The sequence below is a fragment of the Falco rusticolus genome, chromosome 12 (assembly GCF_015220075.1).
Source record: "Falco rusticolus isolate bFalRus1 chromosome 12, bFalRus1.pri, whole genome shotgun sequence".
Taxonomy (NCBI): domain Eukaryota; kingdom Metazoa; phylum Chordata; class Aves; order Falconiformes; family Falconidae; genus Falco; species Falco rusticolus.
In genome coordinates, this window is record NC_051198.1 from 2189991 (window position 1) to 2211097 (window position 21107).

General features: G+C 36.7%; 1 protein-coding gene across 15 annotated transcripts in view; it reads right to left on the reverse strand.

Moving 5' to 3' along the window:
- Positions 1-21107, reverse strand: part of CCDC88A (coiled-coil domain containing 88A) — a 79939-nt gene that overhangs the window by 38433 nt on the left and 20399 nt on the right. For all 15 annotated transcript variants that reach the window (XM_037405228.1, XM_037405229.1, XM_037405227.1 and 12 more), the window contains 8 exons: positions 17360-17429; positions 12723-12781; positions 11263-11346; positions 10610-10750; positions 9306-9475; positions 5109-5190; positions 4283-4441; positions 277-423 (listed from right to left, as the gene is read on the reverse strand). In XM_037405228.1, the coding sequence (XP_037261125.1) occupies positions 277-423; positions 4283-4441; positions 5109-5190; positions 9306-9475; positions 10610-10750; positions 11263-11346; positions 12723-12781; positions 17360-17429 (912 nt within the window). The remainder of the gene's footprint in view (positions 1-276; positions 424-4282; positions 4442-5108; positions 5191-9305; positions 9476-10609; positions 10751-11262; positions 11347-12722; positions 12782-17359; positions 17430-21107) is intronic.

Below are 21107 nucleotides of genomic sequence, written 5' to 3' on the forward strand. Positions count from 1 at the left end.
CACATAAAAAACCCCCTCATCTTATTGTTCTTACTAATGAGTCTTTGTATTTCTTATCACTGTAATTTAGCTACCCAATTAAACACTGTACTGCCTTTTAAGAAGAGTACTGCCTTTGCAGTTTTTCCTTCCCTAGGAAACTATCTGAAAAGCGTTAGTAAATCAAGAAATACCCTCTTCCTCTCCTCGCCACTATTTTGATTAGAAATTCTTTCATTAAAAAAAAATTAATTCAATGCACATCAGTTGTCTTTGTTATCCTCCATTTACACTTACCATCTCCATATCATGCAATTTAGCTTTTAATTGTAGATTCTCTTTTTCTAACTCATGTAATTTATCAGAACGGGCTCGGGTCCCCTCTAATTGATCTTCCAACATTGTCTTGGTTTCTAGCAACACCTGATTGTCTTCCTTCAATTCCTACAAGAATAAGCAACCACAAAACCTCAACAAAAGCATTTCCTTATTCATACAAACTTTGATACACATAATCACTAGTTTTAGAAATGTTGCTCTAATGCTAAAACACTCTTTTGGAAGCTGTAACAGACATTTCATAAAACCAAAATTACAGGAATTTCACATAACTGTAACTTACAAAACTGTTATGAAAAGAAAATTCTAATTAAATATATATTTTTAATAATTAATAATATAATTAATAATTATATAAATAATAATTAATTAATATAAATCAAATAATCCCTAAACCATTAAGAATAAAGTATTTGTAATTACAATCAAACCATAAATATCTCTGTGATTTGAGATGTGATCTGGAAAGGCGTATTGCACATGCATGGATTACAGCTAAACAAAAGGCTGACATCAATAAAAATTAGAGGTGTCTGGCTCAAAACAAACAAAAATAAGTACTTCACATACCATGTAACTGAACTGCGGAGCTTACTGTACATAACTGTGTAGATGAAAAGGCTTACATGTGTTGAGAAGTCATATAATTCATGCAAGAGGCCAGAAAGCTCCAAATACCACCTCTTACAATGTTAAGCATTGGAACAGGCTGCCCAGGGATGTGGTGGAGTCACCATCCCTGGAGGCATTTAAAACATGCCTAGCTGCAGTGCTTAGGGACATTGTTTAGTGAAGGACTTGGCAGTCCTGGGTTAACAGTTGGACCTGATGAGCTCAGAAGCCTTTTCTAACCTAAGTGATTATACAATTTTATGATTTTGCCGAGCAGAGACTGCTGGAGGCCAGGAGAGCACAACAGGAAAGTATCACCAGGTACTTGCCCTGTTCTTTTACTCTACTCTAGGCATCTGCTATTGGCCACTGTCAAAGACTGGAGATGGATGTAGGCGCTCCTCTTCAGTCCATAATTTGTTTTATTATCAGACTGAACTCCCTCATCTTTGGTTGGCAGGAAATTGAGAACAAAACTGAAGAAAATAATTTTCTACAGGCCATAATTAGGTTTACAGGCCGCTAGGCAAACTTACTTAAGCCCAAAGTAAGGACATGATGTTGAAAATATAACTGCATTCTCAAACTACAACCAGTTGTATTCAAAAGTCCTAAACAGCTTTAGTTTATGTACATGGAGGGTTTTTTTAATGGCATCTGATGAAAATAATAATGTGTAAAATCATACAATTAACAATTTTAGTCATTATATAAATACAAAACTTTTCCAACTTCACTATGCAGTCAGCTGCAAGATCTGAAAAAAGATCAGTGAATACAACATAAATCTTTATCCTTCAAACTCCTCCCTACACAAATATTAAGTTAACTTATAATTATTTTTAAGAAGCAAAGCCAACTAATTAACATCTGTCTCTATTTGAGCATGCTTGAAAAATCAGACAGTTAGAAGCTATGAAACATGTAAACAAATTTCAGGTTTCTTACTAGTTTAAACATTCTATGAAAATGAAATTTCTACTGTGCAGTCTTTTACACTAACTTCTTCCTTTGCCAATTTTTTTAACCATATGCTTTCAGTCTCTCTTAGAACAGTAGTAGATACACACATAAAGTCATTCACATAAAGATGATTTTCAAACAGCTCACATAAGGTTTTCTTGTACGCAGTCAGGCTGATAACAGTGTTCGCCACTCACAGTACCTGATTTTCCAACAGAGCCAAGTATGCTACCCTAGTACATCATATATAGTTAACAGCCAAATACTCTGAGGAAATTAGAGACCATAAATCACGGCACTGGACCTCTATTGCTGAGCTCAAATTCTACACCAGTATCTTGTTTAAACTACGTCAAACACTTAGAAAAGATCCAGAGTTGGAAAGTGATTACCAGCCTTTGTTTTTAAGTGGCATGCAAAGGCAGCTTTGGAGCGTCCTCAAGAATGGATGTTTCAATGACAGCTGGTAAGGTCCATATTTAGTGTATCTTGAGAAAGTTTCCGCCAATTTCATCAGACTATTTCACATTACACAGTAAGATGATAAAATTATTTCCACGAACAAGGCTAAGAACAAGTCATCTTAAAAAAAGTAATTCTTGGGAACCATGACTTTTAAGTTTCAAAAATGCCTGAAGTATTTTTAACAATGTTTTAATCTGCACCATGCACCTTGTCTCTCACCACAGTCTATTAACTTTTTTACACTGCACTTTGCTTAGAAAAACTACCAATCTCATTTTGCATTAAAAAAATAATAACTCCCATGTCAGTTGATATGCTTTATTTCTGACTAAAAGTATTGTTGCAAGTTTTTGATGAAGGAGCTGCAACAGAACATTAAAAACATTTGGGTTTTGCCTTGCAGTTTTTCCCCTCTCATCACAGTAGCTTCTATCACAGCAGTAGCTATTTTATGCTGTAACATATGAAGTATACATTCGTTAAAACATTTCAACTTTTAAACATTCAAAGTAAGAAGTCTCTTTCCAAAGGATGCCATATCAGTGGTAATGAGCATTATTTTTTCAGATGCGGTAACTAGAATGTTTGGGATACTGCATCATGTCCAGGCAGCAGTTCACTGGGAAGAAAATCTATGGAGGTTCACAGATCACAATGTTGAGATGTTGCTTAGGAGTTACTGTATTAGAAGTTGTATAGAAAAGTCACTTCTCTACTGTATTCAGAACTGATAAAGCGATAATTAGAGTATGAGACCCAGTCTTAGGGACTCCATTTTAAGATATGAATTAAGACAGAACCCAGAGAACAGAAAAAACACCTTGTAAGGCACACCGTTGTGGGGCTGCAGAAGATGAGGAGCTAGAAGAGAGGACACATAACACAACACAGTCTTCAGAGAAGAAAAAAGCTGCTACAAAAGGCTGCCGACACTTTGGTGTTAAAGCACCAATTAATGCCAAGCATTCGTTTGAAGTGGTATGGGTATATAAAAAATAGGACTGAATGAGTTCCCAAGACCCCATTCAGGCCTGTGAATCCAAGAAGCCACATTAAATGAAGGAGTCAGGTAAAAATACGCTGTGTCATAGTTTAGCCTAAGATCTTGTTTTCACTTTTTGGTCATTTTTACACTAAAAAGCGAGCTTCATACCAGTATCTCAACAACTGCATCTACGCAACATAGTATTTTTAACAAGCATTTATTTGGAGTTGTCCCTGCTTTTCTAGGGGTACGTGGGTGGGTTTTTTTTAATGACCACCTTGACAATTTCTTTAAACTTTCAGTAGTTTTGACTCCCATATGTAACTGTTTCTTTCACAAATTCTGCCACCTTGGCATTTGCCCAACAATTTTGCCATTTACAGACAGAACGATGGCCTATTAAAATCCTGCATGCTGATTTGTTTCCCGAACTTCTAATTCATGTCAGAACTGTAAGTGTCTCATGCCTGGTGTCAACGCATCTTTTTTCAGTACATTTTATCCATGGAATGCAGTCATGCTAAACTCATTTATGTGTATAGCCAGCATTTCCTCAACACTTTACTTAGAAAATTATCTTCTCTTAGGAGATCAAAAAGAGGAGAAAGGTTATTACATTTATAACACATTTTTAACTAATTCCTCCTTGGGTTTCTCAATACATAGTATAATATCCTAAACAGAGGCTCCTACTGATCTTGCTAGCTTACAGCTACGGTGAATACTGCTGACTTCAAATGAAGCTGCATGCCACTACACACAGGGACTCTTACCCTAAAAACTGTAATTTATCACAAAAAAATGACTATCATATATCCTAGAGCAAGAAGCTGTAACACTGTTTTCACGCCCCAATGCTTAAGTCATCAAAGCAACTTTGAAAAAGCCACAGCAAACAAAAAATGATGGTTATTTGCTATTTTTTTCCCCTGAATATACCTCCACTCTAGCTTTGTAGAATTCAATATCATGCAGCCTCTCTTTATACCGGCTGACTTCACTTTCAAGCTTGTCGACTCGAATTGCCTTTTCACGAAGGGCATCTAATTCATCTCTATAGACTCTGGCAGATCGGGCATCTGAGAGTAAATTCATATTCTGGAAAATATGAAAATACAGCAATTAAAGGCAAGAATAATGGACAGTACATGCTGAAGGATAACATAGCTGCTTCAGTATTTAAATCAGGGTAATGCAGAGGAATTAATTCTGAGAAAGGTAAAAAAACCAATTTTTTTAGAGGCTCAGTCCAGATAACGTATTTCCAAGAAAACAGCATTGGCCTTTTTCAAGGAGAAGTATGTACATATGCGTTACTTTCAGAACAGTGCATTCCTTTTATGGATAATATTCTCAAATGACCCCCAATAACTTCATACACTCATATCCTAATAATAAATCAACCAGGTGTTTTCCCTCATTATCAACATACAGACTCAAAAATATAAAGAAAACCAGACAAAATTTGAGTGCATTGTTTTTAAGAAATATTCAGCGTATGTACAACCATGGGATCTGTTGGCGGTAAATTGCCTGAATGCAGAAACAAAGAAGTTAGAGAAGGAATACTAACTTAACTCAAAATATTTTTCCAGCATGCTAGACCAGATAAAGGAACAAATTACACAAGACCATGTTCAAAGTGTGAAATAAAAAAAGCATGAAAACATAGTTCCTAATAAAAAAAAAGGGGGGGGGGGGGGGCAAAATCGTTCTGATGGTGGCAACTTTTTTTTTTTAAACACTAGATTTACAAAAACCATACCTCTTGCTGAAGTCTCTTTAGTTCTGCTTCCATCTGTTCAAGTTCTTGTTTACAGTCAAGCAACTGCTCAGTCTTTTCCTCACTTAAAAGAGAAAACATGTTTCAGTTAAATATGACCGCAAAACTTTGTAATTGTCATCTTGTATGAGAATGAAATACTGAGATTCACGAGACTTCCCTCTTTTAATCTAGAACTTCACGGACATCAGAGTGTAAAACTTAGGTATATCATTATGCTTTAGATATTCTTTAGGTCTTAGTCTACATCTAATCCTTTAAATTTGGTCAGATTTTTCATAGTCCTTTGAATTGTTGTTCACTATGATTTCCTACGTATGCAGGGCAGAAAGCATTAGGGTGCGATAAGGGATCTTTTTGTGATAAGGGATTTTTGTGTTAAAAAAACCCAGACAATACACATGAATGTGTACCAGGAGATTTACATCCAAAAGTGAACTTTGAATAATTTCAAAATATATGTTCAAAAGGTCCAAATATTTTCCAGGTGAACCAGACAATGACCACCAATGCATCCTGTCACAGATCAGGTAAAGCCAATTTTAAAAGCATTTTTATACTTTTGTAATTACTCTTTCTCTTACAGAGAAGAATTAAGATTTCCAGGTGTCTTTTTGCTCATTAAAAGAAGATATCACTTCATAATCTTAATTTTATGAAACACATAATGAATTTCAATTTTATGGGAAGAACACAGTATCTGGTTTAGTGTTTTCAGAAATTTATAATAAAAACAATTTCACATAGAATACTACAATCCTTACAGGACTCATTTTTAATTTCCAGCTAACACTTATTTCTCAATGCTCAAAAAATAAGTTTGTTAAAAAAATGAGTTTGTTAAACAATGAGTGAAGTACAAGGGAAATATTTAATTCTCTCCAAGACACAGAATACCTAATGCTCAAAATTCAATTGCACCTCAGAACAAACTGTATTCACTGTTGAAAAAGCTGCCAAATCCAATATTGTATACTCATAGAAGATATATCGCACATTCAAACTTGTTACTATATTATTTAATATTTTGCAACACAAGTATGAAACAGAACAGAAGTAGAAAAGGGGGAAATAAGAGAGCCTAAGGTACTGAAATGCATAATACAATCTACAAGTAATCATGCTAACATACATATTTGTTTTAAACAAAACCGAATCAGTTGTTTTTAAAAATAAGCCAGTCTCACAATGAACGACCTTTTTGCAACCACATAGCTTCAAAAAGGTTATTGACAGCCTACAAGTACACGAGGGTTCAACTACATACAGCTCACTGCAACATCACTGCCCACAGCAGATATCAAAGTTTTCTCTCTATGTAGGTGTTCAGAAACCATACAGAAATAAAAACGTATTCTGTATTATATTAGATTACTATAACTTTTCCATTAACATTCATATTCCTGTGTTATCATTCCACACAGAAACACACAGGACTTAACATAGAAAATTAGGTGTGCAATTTCCGTTCCAGAGTTTCTATATTACAAGCCTCAAATCGCTGTTTTGCATCCAACTGAAAAATAATCTTTACAGACCTTTTGTAAGAAATTATATTAGCTTCAGTGCATATTAAACCAGGTATGAAGGTTCGTTGCCAAAACCAGATTATAAATACATTTTAAGATTAACATTTTTAACTTTGGAATTAATCTAATTTTTAATTTATCAAATAAATGCAGCATTTAATACCAAATGCTAGAGACATGAGTTAATTTATCAAAGTCTAGTGTTTTAAATATACTGCTAAGTGTAAAGGGAATTTATTTACAAATTGAATTCAAATAAGAGTGCAAAATGTGAAATGTTCTGAGCCATCACTGTTGCCCTAATTGCATGCTTCAGCTACAAACTAGAGAGGATTGTACTAAATTATACAGAACATACCAGTGTTCACTGTTTAGGCTATCTATTAACTGTCAATCAAACTAATAACAGCAATTTTTTCACTAATTTTCTTGGTGCAGCTGTTTATAGAATATCCTGGGCGGGCTCATTTCAGCAGACACATAATAATACAGACATCAGAAAAAAGGAGCTGTATCTTTTTGTCCTCTGTTCTTCATGAAGACAGAGATTTAGTGGGGGAAGGGGATCCTCCGAGTAAATCAACCAGATACTTAATCCAGTCAGCTAGAGATGATCTGATCTACAAACTCTGATAAGAGCAGACCAGCCTAACTGTGACTTATGCTACCTTCAGCTTTTAATTTTACCTTTCTCCTCTCTCCATGACATGCTGGATTAAAAAAAACCTGCTGTATTTATGCTGTTTCTAAACTATAGGCAAGTTACTATACATATTGAATCTCTTCAGATTTAACATTTGTATTTTAAGTTCAGACTGCACATACTTCACTCTGCTAAAACAACATTACACATTGCTACAGGGAGAAACAGATTCTCCACTAGACTATTATTGTTCTTCCCTTTAAACAGCTCTTCACTACTGCTCAGATTTGTTCCTAGGCTATGAAGACAAAGTACCCACTGATACTTAGTGAGTCAGTTCTCTTCATAAAATAGAAAGGATAAAAAAATTTCATTAGCATATGAAAAACAAAGAAACAAAGGTCTTGGTTACAGTGGGAATGATTTTTCACAGCACTTGGATGAGGTGAAGGAGGTGAATGTACACTTTAGCTTAAGAGCCAGGAGTAGTAGAAAGCACTCCCTTAACTGGATGAATGTAGCATGAACGTAGGATGAACCTTAACTGGATCTAACTGACCCAAGCTGTAAAATCTACTCGCTTTACAAATTACACTATTCCTTAGACATAAACAGCCAACCCCTGCCAGTAAATGCAAAGCCTGTTTCACTGCATAGGTTTGCAGTGGGCCAAGAGATTTAGTGGAGTTTGGTTTGCATAATTTTTTTTCTTTCTTTCATTTTTCTCTGTAGAGCAGCATGGCAGACAGAAGTGGAACAGTACTGAAGGGCATGAGCAAATATCGTGCAGACAAGGAAACCTCTACACAGAAAGAAAGAAAGAAAGAGATGGGGGACAGGTGATTATGCTAATGATAATTTTCTTCCTATCTGCAACAAATGTAAACATTTCATAAACTGTGAATGAACTATAGATGGCTCTTTCTTACTCCGTTTCCAACAAGAAACAGGTAACTAAATCACGCTGCCAATAAGGAATCACTACAGCACTATCACCTTTTTAAAAGGACCGTTTTGCCACTAATCCTCAAATGGTCAGGACACGGCTTTTGTCTCCAGTCCCTAGCTGGCTGCCACATGTAATAGTTCAAGTGTGTCACCCCATAGTTGCCTCAAATCACAAAATCACAGAACGGTTTGGGTTGGAAGGGACCTTAAAGATCAGCTAGTTCCACCCGCCGCCACGGGCAGGGACCCCTCCCACCAGCCCCGTCCAGCCTGGCCTTGGGCACTGCCAGGGATGGGGCAGCCACAGCTGCTCCGGGCAGCCTGGGACAGTGCCTCATCACCCCCACAGTAAAGAATTTTTCCTAATACTTAACTAAATCTACTCTCTTTTAGTTTAAAACCATTAGCTCTTGTCCTATCACTACAGGCCCTACTAAAAAGTCCATCCCCATCTTTCTTATAAGCCCCCTTTAAGTATTGAAATGCAAAGCTATTCTCTTAGACACATACATAAATACAGATATATTAAACCCACAGTCAGACATTCATTAATGATAACAAACAATAAGAGGAAGCACAAAGAACTTGCCTCTGGAATAACAACATGGACACAATATGTAATAGAAAAAGATAAGGCTGCATTAGATTAGCTGTATTTCTAAAAGACCTAATTCATGTAGAGCAAAGAGCCCATTACTGTATTGTAATAAGCTCAAGAGATCGTTCAAACAGTTTTTCAAAAATTTCAGAGTGCAAAAGATACAAAATTACCATAGCACTAGTTCACCAGTTTCACTATGTTTATGGTTAAAAAACCCAACGACATAATGCATAATACAAATTAAGACAAACACCGATGTATTTGTCACACCGGTTCACAAATATGCTTACATTATCAAAATATGCTTCCTGGGGTGCAATAGCTGAAAAAAAGCATTTAAAACATAATTTCACATTTGAAAGAATGAAGAATTTGTCTAGTACTACTGTTGTGCAAAACCAACATAATTTTAAAACCCTACAACTCTCAACACACTTCTGCATTCTCAATGTACTCACAGCTCTTGCCTAAGCCGCCTTATCTTCGCTTTGGCATCTGCTAGCTCTACTGACAGGTGCTGTCTGCTTTCAGTGCGTTTCATGCCAGGAGATCCACAAGGTGATTGTGCTGCTGATGCATGAGGTAGAAAACGGAGACAGTCCCGTTCTTCTGAGAGTTCTATGATAGTCTGAGGGGGGGAAAATAAAGCATAAATGCATTCAGAGAGCCAATTCTATATCACAAACTATATAATTCACTGCCTTAATAAAATGAAGGCTGAAATGAAGCAAGAATAATGGAAAAGTTTTGCCATGAAAGAAGTCAGAAGCCCTACACACTATATCTTGAGCAGATAAACAGTCACAGCTATTTAACAGTACTGTTTGGCTATTCTTAAACTCCTCAAATTTAGACTTTCAAGTCCACAAAATTATCAGTGCTCAAAATGGGCTGGGTGATGAAAGGGCATGCATTCCTTGAACATGAGAATAAATATGTATCTCTAAAGAAACTAGTGTTCTTCAGTGAGCAGCAGCATCCTAGGATAATAGGAATATTCCTATATCATCATTTAAATACAGGTGTTATCCTAGTATGAAGATCTCTTGTATTTTAAAGTCACTTTTCCTTTGCGTTGCAAAAAAGTATTACCACATAACCTCTTCCCTCATGGTTAAGTTTATGGTTTTACTCTTATCAAGGCCATGAACTGGAAAGACTAAAAGTTGCTAACTGTCAAAGGAGTATTTGGAATAATTGCAACATTAACATATCCACACTCTACTGAAGGGCAAATCTGGGACCACCACGATGATTCGTAACTTGCAGTTTTTGTTAAATACATTTCTCTATCTTGATTCTCACACAGTGCGATGGTTGTGCCTCATGATATGTTTGTAAAACCCCTCCTCTCCTAGTATGGACTCTGCTCCAGTTCACTCAAACCTATACCAGGGGATACTGTAAAGTAACAGGTGTCTTTCAGCGACTGACTTGCATACTGATAGGTTACTGACTCCTGGAAACTTCAGCTGGTAACAGCATTGGATTTTCTGTTTTCAGCTACAGATCACCTATTTAAAGTTCTTTCAGACACTGGTTACAGGAAAAAGATAAACTGTTACTACCTTTTCTAGTTTGTCACAGTATTCAGCAACTAGTATGCACACCATAACTATGTGAGACTTCCTGGCAGTAAGGAATCCTTGCTTAAATATGCTAACAGGACACACATTAAATTATTAGTTATAAAAATGGTAAGTTGTATCATCTTAAAAAAATATTTCTTATATTTCTCTTAAGTAACAAACCACACCCATACCTCTGAGTGCTCATCTCTTTCATCTATAAGTCTTTTTAAATGTAGCGCCATATTTTTCAAGAGAGGTTCAACATACTCTTGTGTCAATACAATGACATCCATCCACTGCAGGTCAAACACATTTTCCTGATTATGAGTTACCTACACAGAATGAAATGGAAGAGAAAAAAAATATCCTCTTTAAATTGTAAGCGTAGGAAGGAAGCACAAAGAAAAAAACCTTGAAAATAGAGGAAATTGTATGTAATGGAATAGTTGCCTGTCTACCTGGAAGTAGTACCTTGTACTTATGGCAAAATAAAAAGCAAAAGGCGATTATTTCATTTTTTATATATTACATATCACATACACAGGATTTGAATTACGTTTTATAAATAAATTCACATACAAAACTTTCACTTAACCAAATTTGCTGTAAAGCAACAAACTTGCTCCCTGGCACTGCATTAACAATGTAATCCAAAAGAGCTCGATCATGAAATCTTTTTTGTGAATCAACTTAAAAAAGTAAAGGCATTTTTTCCTTACAAAAAACACTAGACACACAAATCACATATTTGATTTACTTGCTTTTGACCAGATGCCATTATTCTTCTTACAGGACAATATTCCACCTCTGAAAAAAATTAAAAACACAAAAAACCCCAATGTACCTCTTGAATATGGGCTGCAACAGCTGCTCTAGTATCAAAATCCAGACTTTGGATTCTTTCAATGAACTCTTCTTTCTTCTGACACTAGAAATGAAGACATCTATTTTATACATTCATATATATATACACACACACACATAATCACAAGTATTTTCATTCTTCCTTTGTATTTCTAAGAGCTAAAAGTGATAAAGCTGACATTATAATGATCACATTACTAAATTATTATCCAATAATTTTGTTGAGCAATAAATACTTGATTTATGACATGTCACAGTAATTGTAACTTTCAACATTAATACAGTGACAGAGAAAAAACAGGTATTGAAACGGAGCAAGGAAAAGGTTTCTTAAAATAGCTACTTCTTCAAATTTTATGATAGTGAGTTCCACAGGTTTTTTTTTTAGCGTCCTTCTCTAGTTGCTTATTTAAGTTGTTATGAACACATAACTGATTCTATTTTTTCAGTTTAATTAGCTGATGGTTCAAACTTTCCTAATAAGAACAGCATTCTATCAAAAAAGTTACTAAATACGTGAAACAGTTTCAGTAAGATATATCAATAGGATAATTTTTCGGTACTTTACCATTTTCTTCCTTTCTTTACAGTATCAGGTAAATGGACAGTATTGCAATTAATAAAATATTAGAAATCCCACATACACAGTTTGCTATATTCGTACAATAAAATGTAAGAGGGTGTACAGTTGTAGCCATTTTAACTGTAAGAATATCCAAATTTTCAAGGAACGCAATGGTACCACTAGAGGAAGGAAGTTACATACCACCTCAGCTATTGTCCTGGTTTCAGTTGGGATAGAGTTAAGTTTTCTTCTTAGTAGCTAGTACAGTGCTGTGTTTTGGCTCTGATGTGAAAACAACGTTGATAGGACACTGATGTTTTCAGTTGTTGTGGGGTAATGCTTATACTAAATCAAGGACTTTTCAGTTTCTTGGGCCCTGCCAGCAAGAGGGCTGGGGGGCCACAGGAAATTGGGAGGGGACACAGCCAGGACACATGACTCAACTAGCCAAGGAGGTATTCCATACCATATGATGTCATGCTGAGTATATAAACTAGGGGAACAAGAAGGAAGCAGGGGCCATCCAGCATTACGGCATTTGTCTTCCCGAGCAACTGTTACTCATAATGGAGCCCTGCTTTCCAGGAGATGGCTGAACACCTTCCTGCCAATGGGAAGCAGTGAACGAATTCCTTGTTTTGCTTGCGTGTGTAGCTTTTGCTTTACCCTATTAATTTTTTTTTATCTCAACCCTTGAGTTTTACATTCCCTTCCAATTCTCCTCCCCAACCCTCTGGGTGAGGGCAAACGAGCAAGTGGCTGCATGGTGCTTGGTTGTCGGACAGGGTTAAACCACGACAGGTATTAAAATAGTAAGAAAAGAAATCAGTAACACTTAAACCATTTCATACAGATATAAACATAATTAAACTTACCTGAACCGCACAACCAAGTAAAAGCAGGAGGAGTTTTTTTATTTCTTCAGTACCTGGCTCTAAGAAGAAAACAAGAACAAAAAAATGGTAGGTGCAGAATGGTTATTTGATCTTCTTCCCCTACCCTTCAGAAAACATCAGGTTTTCTCATTATTTTCACATGTTAACCTAGTTTAGAAAATAAAAAGATGAAGAAAACGCCGTCTTTCCAGCTTTCAACTTAGCCTTTTTGCCATCTAACTGCCAACTTTCACTGTTCACAAACAGGGTTAAGATCCATAATAGTTTCAAATGGAAAAAAACATCACTTCAGTCCCTTGTAAAGCAAAACTTCAGACTGGCATTTTCAAAAGTGCTTTGCAGACCTACAATCAAGTTTTCACTTTCTCAGTTATCTCAAGGTTGTTACAAAAGTGCTTAAATGATCTGCCACTCCCAAGCCATAAGAGTTAGGTGACAAGTTCATTTAGAACATTTTATAAAGCTGAATTAGATATTCATCTGCACATCTAAAAAACAAAATGTATTTCCAAATCTGCTCTTAAGCATCTTAATCTCCTAAAGAAGCTTAAGTTAAAGAACTCTGTTTACAGATTAGTAAAGATGTTTCTTACTTTTTACATTCAAAATGTCCTCATCTCGCTACTAAATATATGCTATATCTAGAATACAAATGCCATAAAGTAAACACTTTAAGGATGGCAAAATAGCTTTAGGCTAGCTGGAATTAGATTATTTGTAGTCAAATATAATTTTGCTTTACTGAAACAGAAAACACTATCCATTGGGCTACCTAGGAATAAAAGGGTCCTAACAGCATCCTTTCTACAACATACTCTGGGTTTTAGCCAATAGTTTATGTCATTGTTAGCTAACCAGACAAAAGCAATGCCATCAAACATAATAACGCTGGGTCTGGATAGAAATCTGACCTTTATTCTGCAAAACTGGACTCCTGAGACACAGCTGACGTAACTACTGCTGATAACAGATTCAGTCTCCGCCCAAACAGCAAACGGTGAATGTCTGGCATGTACTGAAGTATGCACAGTCATTTTTGACCCTAACCTAAGTTACTGAAGTCCCTTTTTTTTTTCCCCCCCAAAGGTTTCAGTTTGTAATCACAGATGATTCCAGTGACCATGAGACAATTATAATAATCTAAAAGAAAATTCAACCAGAACCTTCCTTCTGAAATGGCAGTTTGCAATCTTCTTCTACATTGGGCAACTAGGTCTGTTTGGGGCAAACATCAACATCAGAAAGATGTAACCAGTCACTTACAAGCACTTGAAAAACTGTCTCCTTTGATGTGACCCATTTTTGTAAGTGAAGTAATGTAAAATCCTTCTCAAAAAGTTACAGATCTAAGATAATCTTGATCAAAGGAGGAAATTAAAAAGCAACATACAAAAAACCTAAACAAACAGACACAGAATCTTCAATGATTTTGACTAGCTTTCAGTAAAGAGTCAAGCCTGCTGCCATAGAGCAGAGATGAGTGACAGATGCTAAGCTTCTCCACCTTCCTCATAGCTTCAGCAGTTCTCTGTGCATTATAACATTAATTAGAGAAACTTTTTTCCACTTTGACTCAACCTACTTCTCTTAGAGGGAGATATGTATAATCCCAATGAACATGTAACGTTTAAATTTTTCAAAAGAGGTTTGTCAAGTAAATACGTTACAAAGAACAAGGACTCAAATGGGGGATCTTTATTCATTTATACGGACTTCTTCTATCCCAAAAATTCAAGTTGTGAAGTCTTTCATACAGAAATAGAAAATACTGATGCACATTTCCATCAGAAGCATGCTACTTCAGCTAAAGAAGGGGAACTCCACCTGGCTGCCTGTCTCAATCAACAAAGGTTAGCAATACTGTAGCTGAAGGAATGCAACCCAACATCTCACATCCTATGTTCATTTACCCCAATAAATTCATCACACTTTTTTTTTTTTTTTTAAGCAATTCCTGAACTCTTTGGATGCTCATTTGCACACTGCTTAAACATCTCTTGACTGGCTTTTAAAAGCCCATCTGAATATCGTTTCCATGTCTCTCCCCCACATTCCCTGAAGGAACACAGCAAAATACCGAACCACCCCAGCCTCCCACTGCTACCAACCATCTTGTATGTTTTTCTTCCTTCTGCTCCACTGTAAACACAGAAATTGATCATTCTCTTCTACACCCTCCAACCTGCTGCTTGAACTTTGTCCCTGCTCTATCCTATCCTTCGCTCTTCCCTGCACTCACTCATACTTTCATACCCTCTTTAGCCTTCCATCCTCCCCCGGCTTTCTCCCTCAGCAATATGCACTTGTTTTAATCTTTCTTCTTCCTCCACTAAAGAACACTTGCCTCATCATTTTCTCCTTTCTCCTTTCCTCTGTAACTTAACATTTACAGTCACAGCCTGTAGCTCTTCTCCAGTTTTCTCCTCAAACTGGCCTCCTGCCAATTAGCTCAACTGAAACGTTTCTTGATGAAGTCTCTGATGACCTCTTTTTTTACCAAAGCTCAAATCCAGTATTCTATCTGCATTTTCCTTGATTAGCCAACTGCCTCCAATATAATCAAACACGTGTCTCTTCCTGAAATCTTATCTGCCCTTGCCTTCTCCAATTTGTCATCCTCTGGTATTTCTGTACTAAGCATTCCTTAAGAGCAAAGAAGTAAACCTGGGAGACATTCCCACAAAAAAATCACAGCTACAGTCTAAGCTTTAGTGGACCACATCTGAAGCATTAACAGAGAATCCACTTTTGCTATGGGGGCTTGCCTTGATGCAATCAGATTTACACAGCAAGTCTCTTAAAAGGTCACTGAGGTTTGATTTTGCTACACTTGCCCACCAAAGGAAAAAGCTTAAAAATCCCTGTAGGGACGAGGTCCTTTTCAAGTTAACACAGCAAGAACAGTCCTAATTTTCAAAGGGGAACGGTTCTGGATGGACCCCAATGGAACAGATCTATCTTCTGATTCAGATCAAAGTCCATGATGAACTCTGGCAGGAATCCAAAACACCTTGAAGAATATTGTCCATATATAACAATTTTTTTTTTTTTTTTTAATATGTGGGCTATGCTACAGTAAAGTCTTTATTTTCTCACAAATCCAGTAAGGTCCCCACAGGAGAGCAATGTGTACACCAGCAGAGGTTCCAGTTGCCAAACCACAAAAGCTGCACAGACTTAGCTGAGGTCCCAAAACAGGAAGAAGCCTTCTTATTAATGACTAAAGCATAGGGGTAATGTACAAAAATAAATACTAAGCTATCTTTGTGGGGTTTTGTAGTGCATTTTTAATACAATATCAGCATACTACACAATATTGTTAAAGACATATTTTGCCTCAGTATCTTGAAGAGAATAAAATAAAATGCCACTACAAAAACAATACTATGACATGGGTGGATTAATGTGTTTTTTCACTAAATCTGGTTTCTAGGCAAATCCGTGGAGTCTTTCAAAAACCTTAAGAAAGTCTGGAATCAAAATGTAAAAGTACAATGCATTCTATTCTTTTGGAAGAGACCACATTCACACTTCTTGGTGCATATGACAGATTACAGTATCTACACATATAAAAACTTAAAAAGGCTGTGACCTCAGAAGCAAAAGCAGCAATATTCAGAAGCAGAAAGTAAAAATAATAATAAAATAAATTAAATCAAGATACCTACATAAATGGGATATATGCAGATGGGATATGGAAAGTATCAACGTTATGAACCCTGGAATTGAAAAGTGAGGTAACACAGATGGTTCTTCTTGCTCATGAGAAAAGTCTTGTCTCACATACACGGAAGCATGGCATATAAGACATCTTAAATAAATAAAAAAAGCCAGGGGAAGCTACACAGCCTGTTAGAGTAGTTCCTAACCTCTCTGCTGAGGTGCTAGAACATCAGAAGTAGAACACCTGGGACACATTAGACCCAAGTAAATAAATTCTGCCCAATCCATAGTGGCTCCATGCAGGCCAGGTGTGTCTGCTCCGTGCTTCTGGAATTGAGAGCATGGTGCAGAGATTCCCAAGTGGCTGTGGATAGTCAGCTGGGTCCATACAGGCTAATTTTCTTGGTCTGAAAATTGCAACTCTCAGAGCTGGAAGCAGAGAAGGTGGGAGCATGGAGAAGACAGCGTCAGTTCAGGGGAGAAAGCAAGAAGGTAATTGCAATATTTTTCAGGTAACGATGTAAGAGAAGCAGGAGAGTTTTGGGGAAAGAAAAACAAGGATCAGGAGTTGGACCAAGTGAGATGCACTGAACTGCCAATTTTCTCAGGGGTGGCTTACATCAAGGATGGTTAAAGTACAGTAGTTGTGAATACATGAAACTTATACTTTGTCATATCAATAGCTCACTGGTTGCTGGGAAACGCACTTTGTTTCAGTATAAATCCTAATGACAGCCAGTGCTGAGGTTTGGACAGAACACATTTTTGTAAGGCGTGGACCTTTGGTGTGAACAAAGAAAATGTTACTACTCATTATTAAACCACTTATTTGCTAAAAGTATTTACACAATCTTCTGTTGAAAGGCTCAATCCTATATGCATTTTATTTCCAGTGAAATAATACAAATTATTACACTGATATAAATTTTCATCTCAGTTAAAAATAAACTTACCAGAAAAAGGATTTTTGCCAATTATTAATACATTTGGCAAAGACATCATGATCAACTGCTGCAAATTCTCCTATAAAAGTTAATTAAAATATTATTTAAATCATGTATTAAACAAAAGCAAACATCAAATACTACCCACCACTAAAGAGAAATTAGTATTACGTAAGTAGTTTAAAATTTTTCAGGTTTTAATACATACATGTTCAATAATTAATTATTTGGAGTCTAATTAAAATTTAAAAAAAACTTACAAGTAAGAATTACTTCTACAAAAGCCTTGGTTTACTGGTTTGCAAAAGCATCTCAGCATAGTAAAATCCTCTCATAACAATGAGCTGGCTTACAGATCTTAAGCCAACTAGATCCTGTGCCTCAGAACGTAGCAAAACTCCAGTAAATTATTAGTATTCATGTTTCTCTGGCTAGCTTATTGATAGTGCCAACAAAATCTAAGTTGCATTTATACTATAAAAGATTGATTTTCTCCATTTCATGTCCATAGTCTCGGTGGCCTTGCCAAAATGTGCATATGAAAATTACACATTGCAAATTTTTCTGCTGCAGATACGCTGGGCCAGTCCTGAATATAAAGGTACAAAACCCTGTCTGCATTATCAGGCAGAGTTTTAGTTTGGTAAGTCCCACACACTCAAGCAGCAGCTTTGCCTATCTATTCTATAGATTGTATCAGTGGATAGTCAGCCAGTAATGGCTGTAATCAGGTCAAATCCCCAGTCTAGACAGAGCATATAATTCTTCTGAAGCAGAATAGTCTTCCTCCTGTTACCAGATGTTTATTCACAGCAGATGCCATCCTATCAGCAGCTCTGGAGTCATGCTTTTTGTTTTCCCACAATGACAGATTCATGAATACATAAAATGTTCATACACAAAAGCAATGTATTCCAGAACCATCACGGTTTACATCCAAAAGGCACATACTAGGTGTCAAGCCAAAAGCCTAACATAAGAAAAGTGAACTTGCTCCATGTCAAATTTAAAAAAAAATGACAGGATTTCCTGAAAAACACCTATAGCAATTATTAGCTATAGCTATATTTGAAAGGTGTCACCAGTTAACATCATACATAATTTTATCTGAATTGATTAATGTTAGACTGAAAAATATGTACTGTCATTGCACATGCCCAAGACATATTATAAGGAGGGAGAAAATAGCTTTTTTTGCTATAATATAATAAAAATAGCCCACACTAACTAGCTGTGACTTGTACTGCTGAGATCTTGATAAAGAAACTTTTCAAATTAAAAGAAATTAAGTGCACCACAGGAAGTTTTAAATCTATAGAAAACATAAAATGTAAGAAATTCAATGAGTGTTTATAGCTACTACAAACCAAAATCACGTATTTTAAGAAGGGGGGTGGGGGTGGGGTGGGGGGGGCTTTTTTATCGTTTGTTTTTTTGTAATAGCTCAAATAATTCCATGCTGCTATTATAAAGCTTTTCTTACTGTGAAGCAGAGCACAAGCATGGATAACCAAGAAATGTGTCTTCTGTGGACTAGTGACATTATCGCCTCTTTTCACACCTCTACCTTGCTTCACAGATGTCTACCACCTTTTCTGTCACACAGTGCGAACTTCATCAATAAGCTTGGTGCAACTGCTCTCTATCTGTGTTTACTTTGAAAATGACTGCTTCTATTAAAAACCTGAAATTGGAACCTGTGTCCCAAAATTCACAGAGTTCTATTAACTGTTGTTTAACCTGCAAAAAAACCCCACCCTATTTACAAAATTCTGCCTTGCTTGTACAAACTTTTTACAGTTCATTGGCATTTTTTTTATTAAAGACTCACACATCTGTCAAATCAGGCTGACAAAGCACCCATGGGAGTCATGGAAGCTCAGGGCTTCAAAACTCCAAGCCTACCAAAACTTATAAGGTGGATCAGTTCTCCTAAATCAACTGCTGAGAACAATTACACACTCTTATGCTGCCAGGAAATGGATAAGCTCAGAAGACTGGTTTGGGATCTGGTAAGATTCTAGTGATGCTATAAGGAAGTGAAGCAGCTTCCCTGGAAAAAGACGACACAATTGTAATTGCAGAGAAGAACAAAGATGATGCAGGAACCAAAAAAAATGTATAATCTCACAAACACTTTGATTTTGAATGTTATATGCTATCGCTGTAGTTTTTTTGATAAGTACATATACAACACTGATGCAATTTTTTGCTATACTTAGAAAATGCTTTCCACAGCTGTTATAAAAACACATGGAATAAACTAGCATGGACAAGCTCACAATAAAAAAAAAAATAATGTTAATGAGTTAGGATAACAATGATAAAAATTAAAAATCCCCATATCCATTAAGATCTTATTCCTGCTCTAATATTCCAGATATTAGCCAATCTCAATACAGTGGATACTTTCCACATTTCACTACTCTCAGATCTCGGGCATCCCACTGAGATCATATACCAAGCACAATGCCTGTATGGACAGCTTTCCGAAGCACCCAGGTGTGAGGGCTCATGCCTCTGTGAAGGAGTAACCCAGGCTATGAGAGACTTCTCAGATGGATGCCAAGGCATCCGTCAAGCCCTAGCCTTTCTGCCTTGGGTAATTTCACAGGTGACAGGAACTTAACTGATCCCTTCTTGAAAACAAGTTTACTGTGCTACCTTGCTAACCCTTGCACAGGCTGGGGAAAAGTACCAGCTGCCAGGCTGCAGTAAGTCTGACAGGAAACAAAGACTACAGTCCATCTCTTAAAACTTCTCTCCAAACCAATAAATTACCACAATGTGTAAACCTCCCCGTATGCATGTGAGCTTGCCCGAGTCAACACCAACACATGCAAAAAGCAATTTTAAATTTGAACAAGCATTCTAGTTTGGCCTTTACCCCTGCTAAAATGCCAGACCTGCAATATTTGCAAGTTCCCCCTACTTGTACTGTCTGCAGAAGTTGGCATCTCACAAGACTAGAAGACAGACTGGAGAAGGAAATGGGGGAGAAGCATAGAAGTTCTATATAGCTTACACTTACCCAGGACAAACTTGAACCACTAAAGGATGGTGACTAGTTTTACCATTGATTGAGTAAGAATACTTTTTTGTTTTAAAAAACTGTAATAAATAATTTCTCACACAAAGGCTTGGAGTGACATTCACAATCCTGAATAGTTTAAAGGTTAAGCTACATAAATGCAAGCAATTCTGCCTGATACTGCTGCACTAGGACTGGCAGGTACCATAAAGTCAAAAAAGCACAGGGAACGCTTTGTATTCAAATAAGGATCAATCCTGTCAGTGTTTGTGCCTTCTGCTGCACCAGTTGTGAAACACTAATGCCTGATCAAAAATGACTACCATCAGGAGATGGAAAAGCATATGGGTCCCGGCAGGCAGCACTTACACCCACATGTAAGAGCTGCCAAGAAAAGAATGATGTGAATACATGCATACATGTGAAGTGCTAGCTAGAAAGATGTACAGTGGTTGACCACTGCAGTAAGTGACAGTTGAGGATTTTCACTGTACTTTGGAGTTTTTGAAACCATACACTACGTGTATACACGAGGAAAAGCATGCATCAGTACAGGCTTTGCTGTGATGCTCTGTGGGTGGCAGATCAAAGATTTTCTCCCAGATCTTGACTCTCCTGGCAGAAAGGAGCAGGGAAGGGTGGAAGGGCACTAGAAGACACACTGTAAGGGACACTGGTGAGATGTGCAGTGTCCTACTACAGCATGTCCATGTGTACACCACTCTA